Source organism: Corvus moneduloides, chromosome 3 (assembly GCF_009650955.1).
Source record: "Corvus moneduloides isolate bCorMon1 chromosome 3, bCorMon1.pri, whole genome shotgun sequence".
Lineage (NCBI taxonomy): Eukaryota > Metazoa > Chordata > Aves > Passeriformes > Corvidae > Corvus > Corvus moneduloides.
In genome coordinates, this window is record NC_045478.1 from 87,278,440 (window position 1) to 87,290,444 (window position 12,005).

At 36.2% G+C, this 12,005-nt stretch overlaps 1 protein-coding gene across 4 annotated transcripts in view; it reads right to left on the reverse strand.

The window, feature by feature from the left end:
- Positions 1-2,112: 2,112 nt before the first annotated feature.
- Positions 2,113-12,005, reverse strand: part of SPAST (spastin) — a 40,060-nt gene continuing 30,167 nt past the window's right edge. For all 4 annotated transcript variants that reach the window (XM_032102611.1, XM_032102610.1, XM_032102609.1 and 1 more), the window contains 3 exons: positions 10,710-10,780; positions 9,060-9,100; positions 2,113-7,843 (listed from right to left, as the gene is read on the reverse strand). In XM_032102611.1, the coding sequence (XP_031958502.1) occupies positions 7,721-7,843; positions 9,060-9,100; positions 10,710-10,780 (235 nt within the window). In that variant the 3' untranslated portion in view covers positions 2,113-7,720. The remainder of the gene's footprint in view (positions 7,844-9,059; positions 9,101-10,709; positions 10,781-12,005) is intronic.

Sequence of the window (12,005 nt, forward strand, 5' to 3'; positions counted from 1 at the left end):
GGAACAAGCCAGTCTTTAATCTGCTTCCCAGTTAAGTGTGCTTCACAGACAAGTTTTAAGTGTGTATTGTCTCCTATTCCTGTACATTTGCAGAGCATGTGATTTTATTATTGATAAAAAAAGATAAAACAATTTTTATTTTCCAGATTTTTTGTGTATTTTTGTCCTTAGAGGACACAGTATCATTAATTAAGAATATCTAGCAGACTGATCAGGTAATTTTATTCCATAGATATATTTAATGTCTCAGGCCTCATTCTAAGCTCTTGGCTGTAATCAGTAAATTTTCTTCCAGTGTATGGAAGAAGTTTTGGAAACTATTTGCAGAAAATAGATCTGTACTTTATAGAATCTGGATGACAGGCAAGAGAATTCAAACTGCAGCTGCTGCCTCCATTCAAATTTAACTAGGAAATCAGACCTCGGGTGAATCACTGTATAATTTGCTCCACAAAGTTGTTTGGTTACTTCATTATTGACATAGTATCAGGCTTTTTGATTATTTGATGTCACAGGGTATTTCTTCCCAGAAGAGGCCAATAGTTAGTTATTAGTAACTGCACTTGTAAAAGTGTCTTCACAGAAGACAAGTTCTACAATAGCACAGCTGGTACTAGCATTCTGCACATAACAAAACTAACAGTCTTCAAGGATGTCTTACAACTGAGGCAAATTTGAGGCCTTTTAGAAATTGCTAAAATGAGATTTGAAAGTAACAGAAGTTACAGACTTCGACAGAACATATTGTTCTTACAGCATATACTTGCCAAGAAAGTGGAATTTTCAAAACTATGTGGTAAAAACAACACACTTTGCTCAATAGGTTGTTTGTAGGATGATATTCTGAAAAAAAAGGTGGTTTTTTTTAATACAGCTACAACACAGCACCTGGAATAATCCCATAAGTGTTGAGAGATGGATTTTAGTTAAACTATATTTTTTTGCCTTCACTACTACACGTATTTTCTGTTTTATCATGACACACTGAATAAAAAATTACTTAGAGAAAGTTGCGTAACTATCTTTTCCAGAGCCATTTGAACCCTTGTAGGAAACACGCTGGATTTCACAAGTTCACGACATATTTGGAAATTTGCAGAAAGATGGCAGGATTGGAAACAAACAAAAAAACCCAACAGAAATCCAAACAAAATCCCCCACAAACAAACAAACCAACTTTACTTTTTTCTCACTTTTCTCTGGCTATATTAGAGCACTAAAATACAGAAATAAATAGATTTCCATCTGAGATATGCCTGCATATAACACTAGGCATGCAGTCTTGTCTCCCCCCTTGGCTGGAATGGGAAGAATTTAATGAGTCCAAGACACTTCAGGATATGCTGCCAAAACCAAAATAGCTGTAGATTTCAAAATAGCGAATGGTGGGATATTTTTTTCATGCTCTTCCTTCTTCACTAATTTTAATTTATTTGATTATCCCCCTCTGCAAGAATAAAATATTTGAATGTCTGTAACCTATACACAAAATTACCAACAGAAATTATTTTAGTGGTTCAAAATCTACCTCCAAGCAGTAGTATTTCAGCCAAAGAGAGAGACCTTGGCAGACAACAATGATGTATTTCTATCCTAAGGAATCACTCCTTGACAGAAGCAGGAATAGCTCATATGCTTCAGTCCAAAATCTTGGGGTTTTCTCCTCATTGCTGTATTGATTTTTATCTGGTTGGCTTTAGCAGTGATTGATATGATGATGTGTGGAAGGCAGTGGTCATGGCTCCTTTTTGAGAGACCCCTAGTGCTGCCAGATATGTAATATTAAAATGATCCTTTAAAAAAAAAGTTTGATTAATCTTATCTTCAGGATGCAACTGTAGGAACAGAACACCCCAGTAGTTGTAAGCAGTACAGATGCAGCCTCAAGACAAAGAAATTACAAATGGTAAGGAGATGGAGATAAGTAAAGAATTTAGATTGTTAACTCAGAATTAACAGCAGCACTCTCCCCCAAGCAAAAGAAAAGGTGCCATTTTGAAGCCAAGGAAATTGGCTCCAAATTTTTCAGGACTTCACCATGACCACCAGAATTAGTTAAGTGAAACCTCCTGGTTTTCACCATGATCTAGCAAGACTAGGATAAGCACACACTTTCAGTTTAAGCACATTTATTTAGGAAGTAGCACTTCTGTTTACATTAGTTTTAAGAACTTGAGTTATGTTCTTTAGAAACTGATTTATTTACATATTTATTGTTCCATCATCTGGTATACAACACCTGATGTTTTAAATTTTTTTTAAACCAGCAGCAATTTAATAGGCTTCAAGTTTAATGAAAAGGCTTTTCGTTTTGGACATTTTATCTGATAAACAGACAAGAAAACAGTAAGAACAGGACAAACAAAACATTTTATTGTGAGCTAAAGCTATGTGACTGCTTGTCATGCTTTTTTACATTGCTTATTAGTAAAATGGTGTTTAACATTTCAGAAAACATTCTTAAAAGAACAATGAAACAAAAGTGCTTCAAAACAACAAAATACAAAAAATAATCCCATCCCAGACTGGAGTTGCCCAATATATTTTATGGGGGTGGGGTATGGTGTTTTGTCTCCACCTTTGGTTTTCATTACTTTAATAGATTTCTGAAAAATACTGACTAGCCCTTCACATGACTAAAAATTTGAATCATGTGGCAAAAACAGTTTCTGTACTTCCAGTCCCTTTGACAGGTGTGCGACTATTAGAGAAAGTACTTTTCTTCCCCACTTCTAATGGGAGAAAACCCTGCGGAACTGAGAGGCCACACCCCCACATCTTTGACAAATAGGCCTGTGTTAACCAACTACAAAGAACGCTGACCTTTTATCCTCAAAGCCACTTCTCTGAAGAAAGGATTTTAAGAAGTTTATCTTATGAAGGCAAGGAAAGTCTTACAGCAAAACAAGGTTCATCACCATAGTTTCCAGAAGTAATGTCAAGCATTTTCACATCAAAACATCAGACTCTGAAGAATCTGCAGTGTTGAGCCAGTATATTGAATCCACTGAAGGAGTGTGTACCTTGCCAATTATTGCTGAACTCAGGAGGTAGTTATTGACAAGGTAAGAAGTTTCCACTCTAAGACAGTTAACAATTTACACAAGAAGCAGGAAAAACAGAATACACATTTCCCCATATTTTACAAGATGATTTTGTATTTGCAGGAAGTGGCAGCTTAACTTCCTCATCCTGTGGCATTATAATTACCCTAACTAAAAGAAAAAATACTGAAAATTATAATTCAATAAAAAAATTCTAAAAGAAAATAGCTCATCAATTGGTCATCTCTTAGGATGTCTGCAGATCATCCTAAGCATGAAAATTCACACAGGTCAGTAAAATATTCAACACTAAATAGCAGCTCAAGAGAAACTAATGTAAAACTGCCTCTAATTAGCACAAGGGCTGAAATAACTAGTTGCATTCACTACCTGCTTGCTACTCTTCATTTCGATTTCTGGTAGAAACCCCAACAACTTAAAGCATCACAAAAGCTTGAGGCTGCCAGAGAGAAGGAATGAAAATCTCGTCAGATACAGTAGCACTGGCCACCTCCCAAAGCTGCCACATGCAGAAGCATCACGAAAGCGCTGGAAAAGCTAGAGAAGCACGTCCTAGGCACAACTATGCATTATCCATGTCTTGGCTAGGAAAGCACTATGAAAATCTAGGGCACGAAGTCTCACCATAGGTGATTAAGGAAACCCTAAGGAGAACACTGCTTTCCAGTTGCAGAACAGATGTCTCAGTTCAATTTGCCAGCATATCTCACTTCAGTATTCCCAGTACAAAGTACTTAAATTTCACAAGAGGGACTTCACAGCACTGCCAAGCAGTGCTAAAACCCAGTTGTTTAGAATAGAAAAAAATACTATTTATTCTACACCAGAAGGTAAGGTTGAGTAATATGTATAAAAACTGTCATTTTAAAAACATTTGAGAGAATGTAACAGTAAAACCAGCAATAGCCTCTAATTAGTGCAGTGACAACATTCCTTCTCAGTTTAGAGATCCCATTCTTACTAATTTTAAAGTGTTATTATCACATTTGTTATCTACATAAAGTTGCAGGGCCATATTCAACAGAACTGTATTAGCGACTGGCTTTGAGTCAGTAAGACATCTCAGGGGCACAATGCCTATTTCTAATACACTAAACTCTGTAAAGTCTAAGAAATTAACAGGACAGAGAAACTTACTTGTGCATAAATACCCTAGTTTAAGGCTTATCTTTTATATTCTGTGTTGGTGTTGTCTTAGCATATGCAGAGAACCTGCACAGGTTTGCTGTAGTCTACAGAAAAGTCAACATTAGTAAAGGGAACATCATAACACGTAACAAATTCTCATTTTAAGGAGAAAGAGCAATCTACAGTGCTTGATTTTCCCCTCCTGTTATACCACCAAAAGTAATAGCCTGCTGCCTGCAAAGACATTGTTCATCCAGTATGTTGAAAGACAAAAAGTGTGGCTCCTGCTTAATAAAAAGGAGGAACCTGCTTAATAAAAACAGAAAGATATATGAAAAAGGTTGTTAGAAAAACACAAGGGGTTTGGGTTGGTTTTATTTTCTCTCTCCAGTAACTTCTACACTTGAAAACCAGCAAAACACACTTGCAGAGAGCCAGACAAGCTGCTTACTAATCATGTCAAAAAAGTGGGTCAAGTCACCCATTCACGAGTGGTGAGCAGATTCACATAAAAAACGGGGGAGGGGGGGAAGAAAACAAAAAAGAAAAGAAAAAGAAAGGAAAAAAACAGTTCAGAGAGCTAATGAAATGGCAGTCTTTGCACAGGTTAAAAGCACTGTCCTGTTTATCTTGATTCAAAACATTGTATTAGAACATAACTTGATTTTATGGAAAATACAGTTGTAAAGTTCTATATAAGTACTATAGACTTGGGAAATACAGGTAATTTGAGGTTGTTGGGAGTTTTTTGAGCAGGGGGAGGGGAGGGTTTGGTGGTTTTTTTCCACTGTTGTGGTTGTTTTTCCCCAGATCTGCTCTTGTACACAGCTAATCCAGCACAGAGATGGAATCACTGGGACTAGGACTTAGTACATGTAAAATGAGAAGATGCAAGAGAATGCCTTAAAGGGAACAGAATTATTCATAAAAGACACTATTCAGAAAATAGCATAAGACATTTAAAGGAGATCTATGAACTGAACAGCACCTGGCCATGGGCTAATAATCCAGCAGCTGTGGGGCAAAATTATGTTGCAGAACAAAATTTTCTTCTTTTTACTGTGTTCCAGCACTAATTTATAGGGCTGTCGTTCATCCATTAAGCAGAAAACAATCAGGCATAACAGAAGACCAAAAGACAGCTGTACCAATCACAGACTCTCTTGACCTGAACTGGTTGTACAAACAAGGGAAAGGGCTGGTCCCTTTTCTTTCAGTGTAGCAGCTGGTGATTCTGACTCTTTGTGATGCACACGGGGGCTACTGTAGCAGATGGGGACTTCTATCTCAACATTTCAGGTACCTATCTCCATGCCAATGACTATGTATTTGAAATAAGTAACTAGTATATTCCTTAAAATTAAGTGGACAAAACCAAAGAGTTTTATAACAATCATTTAGGAACACTCAAAACCAGAAGCATTATCGTCAAAGTTCTCATTTGCCAAGGATCTCGAGGAAAGTTTACCAAAGCTTTATGAATAAAACCAAGACCCTTTCTTAGCTGTAGCTACTTGGCAGATGCTAATACAACAGTAATAGTCATGCTTAGCACTATGAAGAATATTACAAATATGGATCAAGTCAGCCAGGCATCTCCAACAAGAGAGATGGTCTACTGAAGGCAGAACTAAGGCAAAGCAAGACATGAGATTTAAGAATCTGAAATCCTTTAGCATTTCTCCAGAAAAGTGAATCAGGGGAACCAAAGTCACATGTTTCATTTACATAAGACATACATTTGAGAGAGTCCTACCCTTAGAAGGCTAGAAGTGGTTTGGTTAGACTATTTCAAAAGGCATACTAGTGGAACACAATCTTCTCTTATTTGATTGCTTTTAATCTTAAGATCAGTTAAAAGCATCTCTAGTTGAAAAAAAAAAAAAAAAAAGAAGAATCCCAAACATATTGCATATGTGCATCTCAAAGGTTTGACAGAGTTTCTGCTATTTAGTACTCAACACCACACAGTGAGCACAGTCCTCTCAGAGTACTATACCTACAGCTCCATCTATCAGCTAGGGTTGGTTTTTTTCATATATACACATAATATATTATTTATAGTCAACTTTCAGTTAAGTAGTTCCAAAAAATAAGTTAAATGAAAAACTAAAAACAAATTCTCTGTTAAGACCAAAAGCAAGCAACACTTACAACTCATTTTCATTAAAACAACAGTAAACAATATACATTTTTGCAGTATCACTAAGTTGGGAGAGTTATAAAAAAAAAATCCAAACCAACCAAAAAAAAAAACCCAACAACCCACAAACCTGCTTTAACAAGGAACTAGTGTTCTGCCTTGCAAACATCTGTGTTTAATCCATATAGAATTTGTAAACAAGATGTTGGGCCTTTAGAAGTAAAGGCAAAAATGCTTTCCTTTATTATGGTATTTAAAGGCTATCATTTAAGATTTTGGTTTTTTTAATAGCTTGTCATTTATATAATAAAAACAAGTATTTGTACAAAGATGCAGTTTCTTCTTAAAAAAGCAGATCAGTTGAGTGTTTCATACTTTAATATATAAACCAAAACATATGAAAGCTATAAAAACATTAATGTGTGGCATGTATGAAACATGTAGCCTCGTATTTGAATGCTTACATGTGAAGATTAAAAAAATTATCACAATGGAAATCTTACTTTCAATTATCATAAACAGACCAAGATACAGAGTAGAAACACGTCATTTCTGAACCTTGACAATTAGCATCACTTACTCTCTCAAACATCATCTGAGCTCAAGTTGTACACTGTAAGCATAAGCTAACATTCTACCAATGGAAGCGTTACAAAATGCATTAAGAGAAAATACTGCCAGTAAATGAATATCTCAGTCTATTCTTTTATTTAGTAATTTTTCTTTTAAAAGGCAGTTTGGATTGGTTTTATAAAGTTGGGGTTTTTTGCTGTTCTGCTATCAAAGGTCTTCTTTAAACCTGTCCTGTGAACATTTCAGTCACATTACAACAAAACAAAAAGACAAATAATAACAGACCAGCTGCTTTTAGCATTTTAATAATCGTAATTCCCCAATGCTGTTCTTCCATTCTGCACAGGGAAATTGTTTTATTTGGCACATTAAGGATAAAAAAGTCAAAAAAATGAACCGAAGTTTACAAACCTCCAATTGAACATCGTTGTTCCAAGTTCATTGTTCATCAATGTCATGGCAAAATTAAAAACAAAAAAACACACACACAACATAGGGAAAGGTCTTCCAATGATCAAATATCATCAGAGCCTTGTAGCTGAAACAATACACATATATTAATGTTCAAACCAGAATCAGATTGCTAGGAATCTTATGTCAAGTCCTATTGTGCTCTTACTTACAGTGTATAAATCCTCACTAAATGGCAAGGAGGCTTTGATGAACACATTTCACATTGTATAATTTTCTCTTAATCTCAAGTTTTAATGCAGATACTTAAATATCTGTAAAGTCCTGTAAACTCTGGCTGCTTCCCAGTCGTCTGCACCAACTGCTGCCCAGGCAGCACTGTTTCACTTCCAGTAGTGTCTCACACTGTGGTGTCTCCAAAGTCCTTGTTCCAGCGAATGTACGCTTCCAGGGTCTGAGGGCTCAAACTGCGCTTTATCTTCTTCAAAGATTCTGTGAAATCTGATAGTTTGATATTTCTCATCTAAACAGAAAACGAAAGACATCAGGGTCACAAGCGGTTTATGTACTTTGATTTATTCAAGAAGTATTTGAGTATTCACTTTTAACAAAACACATTCTATGAGTGCATCTTGATGTAAGGATGAAATTATTTTACAGTGAGCACAGTCATTCACTGCAACAACCCCCTCAAGGATGGGGTAGTCTCCATTGCTGAAGGTTTTGAAGATATGACTGGGCAGGGTGCTAAATAATCTCAAAGTTCCCTTTCCCACAAAAGGATGGACCAGGTGATCTTTCAAGGTCCCTTCCAAACTGGGGTGTATGACCTGATGCAAGAGTCTTGTAATTTAAGACCACCAGTATTTACCATTTTTAATATACTAACACTTGCTAATAGTAATGTCTGCCTTGTTATTTAATAGCTCGTGAGACCATGTCATTACTTCCTGTTTCAGTAGGTGGTGCATATGAGGACATCACAACAAATGACCACAGATGCTGTTATCCTTCTGCAAAAAATCCTTCCAGCTTATCATAGCCTTAGCCACGACCTCAGGCTAAACACAAAAAGCAACCGACAAATTAAGTCAAATTAAGTTTTGCTTCATCTTCCCCTGTGTAACCCTGGTTTGCACACACACCTGAACAAAAACTTTTGTACACAGGACCAATCACTTCCTTTTCTTTTTGATGTTTACAGCTGCAGTTTGTGGTGAGGAGCTTAATTTTTTTCTTTATGATGGTCCACATGAATGAATGTAAGTATTATACATATACATGCACAAATCTGTTTTAGGTAAAGATGGGGTGGAGGGGGTAGAAGTAATTTCACGTAATACTCCTGGGAATGTTCTTGGGAAGTAACACCGTGAGAAAATAAAAGCCAGGCCTCTGACATCCTCAGATAGGTAACAAATATTGCAGTTCAGTGTGAAGGAAAAGACAGGACAGTCAGCTGAAATGAAGAACAACAGACTGACTAACAGAAAATGAAGTGCTCTGAAGCCTGAAAGCCAACTTTCAAACCACCCACAAACCTCAGACATCTGAGGACAGATCTTTTCAACCTCTATTTCTAAAGAATTTTCCTTAATGAAGCAGTGATTAAAAAGGATAATACCCTCCAAAATTATCCTATTTTGTATGATACTACACATAAAAAAGAGACCTTAAAAAGTTTCTAGTGAGCATGCATTCTATTCAAAGGGGAAAATACAGCTGCTAGAACAGCTTACCTCACTGGCAGACATGTTCTTCACTTGTTCTGGTTTTAATTCTGTAAAAGTAAAGATAGATCAGTGAGTTTCCTAAGAAAATTTTCATCACTTCTGACAACTAAAACATGTTAAAAGTACTTCTATTCTGGAAGAAAAAAACCCCTGCAGCTAAAAATTATACCTTTCTGCCTCAACACAGTCTCCTGTATAGAAAGGTACACGATGTTTTTGCCTCCTTCTTCCCCATTTATCAGCTCGTCAACCAGGCTGCTCCCACATTCAGTTACTGCACACACAGTACAAAGTGGTAGCAGAATTACTCCTCCTTCCCAAAGTATGGGAAACAGCACACAAGCCAACAGAGCTACCTTCCCCCATATTACTTCCGGTATCCACAACCTCCCTACTGAATTTCAGGAAACAGAAAGTACAGTCAGCCAAGAACACAGAAATAAAATCAGACAGGGTGTATCAAAGTGCTTCTTGTCCTATGCCACAGTCATGGGATCTAAACATTCTTGTATCATTCACCTTTTTTTTTTTCTTTTTTTTTTACTTGCTCTTATGGTATCAACATGTAACAGTAAACATTTTGCTACGAGAGTACAAGAAAAAGAAGCAAAGAAACTAGGTAGGGTTGGCAAGGATGATATACAACTTTTTTTTCAAAAATATATTGTTTTATATGGAATACAGCAGGAGCAAGTGAAAGAAATATGTTGCACAATGTTACACGGTCTCTTCTTGAGATGGACTTGCGTGTGAAGTGAGTTGTCAGCAAAGTAAAGCCTGCATACCTAAATGCATACACTACTAATTCCACCACTCTAAATAAATATATTCAAATTCTTAGGAGACATGATGTCTCTTATGAGAGCCATTTAACGCAGTTCTGTTTCCCAGTTATTACACAGGATTGTGAAATACGTGCTTTACAAATTCAACAAGTATGTCTACAAACAGAAAACTAATACCAAGTCCTCACAATCTTTTCTACACAAAAATCCCAGTACTAATCTCCACTAAACAAGACCAGTTCCTTCAGATGTGGCTACTGGACACATAACTAGCTAGTTAAACAGAACAAAGAGAGGAGGTATTGGAAAAAAATATTCACATTACAACAGTGGTTTTTTCCAAGTTGAAAATGTCAGAGAGAGAACAAATATAAGTAAAACTCTATTTCATTCACAGTTCTCATCTGAATCACAATTCAACATTAGGAGTTAAAAATATAAAAAGCCATACCATCCAAACTGTATCTAGAAAAACCCCACAAAATTGCTTCTTTTTCAGTTTTCCTTCCTTTAGACTTGAAAGAGATTTGACCACTTTATAAAGACAAGTAATGCAATCAGCAATTGCTATTCAAGTAATAATTTAGCTACAACAGAACTGACACCAGCCTCAGAAAGATACACTAGTTAAAAACCCCACAAATCACTGAGAAACACTTCACACTGCTTTTCTCCTACAACACAAAAATTTTCTGTTTCACATGGTGAGATACTGAAGGGTTTTGTGTAAGTAAATCTTACAAAGATGCTATTATGAAGAACAGACTAAAATCCAATGTAAAAAGTTTCATTTCAGAGGTTTGAGGATTAGAAAGATGTAAGAAAATATATCTCTAATGTCAAAACCTGAATAAAAATCTCTGCAGCTTACCTCGAATGGGGCCTAGGGCTGCATCCTTCGCTAATGCAGTTAGGTCACTTCCAGAGTATCCATCTGTCATTCTTTGTCAAAGGAAAAAGTGGGGTCAAGGAGGAAGGGAAAAAACCAAAAACCTGCTTCAAACCACACCAATTTAATTGCAGATAATCAAAATGTTACTTAATCAGAAGTATTACTTCAATGTTATTTTGCAAGTTTAATAAATCACTCTACGTGATCTGTATTTCACTGCAAGTGATTTTTCACAGATTAAATTTAAAGTACATATATTCAAGTCCTAAATAACATTCTAGGAAAAAAAAAAAGGTAGCAACCAGAATTTGTAGATGAAAACTGATCTCAAGCACATTTACTGTTACGAGAATTCTGTACCAGCAGTTGATGGGCATTTATCAGATTACTGTAACACCAAAACCTCAACTGTCCTGTACTCATTCAATCTGATCAGTACAATGAGAGAACCCAGTACCATGGGTTTAATATGATACAAAGGGAACTGAAAGGAAGGTAAATTCTGCTATCCACTAGGGTTTGTTTGTTATTTTAATAAACCTGGCAGATCATCCAAATCCTCAGAACTACAAGAGAGGGAGTAAAAAGAAAAAAAATAAATCAAACCAAGAAGCCAGTCTCTGTGGGAGCTTTTCCAGAATTAGACTTAATATCCAAGTGAACCAATTAAATACTTTGAAGAATAAAGGCCTCCACTGAACCAGGAAGCCACCAATACAAAATGCCAACATAAGAAAAAATAAGTAGTACAGTAGGAAAATTTAAAAACAAAAACCCCACCCTTGCAGAGCAGTGGCTAGCTGCAGTAACAAGAGCTTAGTCTTCTGGAGATCATGAAGTCTGTTATATTTTACAGAAAAAGTTGCAGAGGAGCAAAGGAACACAAAATCATAATGGAGGTTAAATACTTCTCTCTTTCAAAACAAAGAAAAACGGAAAACAAAGCAGGCAGGATGCTCAACTTTTACATTTTCTCTAAACCCTTTAAAATAGGTGTACTCAAGTTGCATATGTAATTTGGTTCTTATATTTGCAGTCTAAAATACAAGACACTGACTGTGTTTTTCCTCCAGTTAGCTATTACTGCAGCCTAAAAGTGGCCTGAGCTAACAGCCTTCAAGTACAGAGAGAATATATTCAGCTGGATTACACATCAGCTTCTGCAATATTACCAAGAGGCTGACAAATGCTACATCCAAGACTCTACTAACATCTGGTGTACTACCACAAAGTGAAACAGACTGAAGTACATCTACCTGCATATCTTTGTTATCT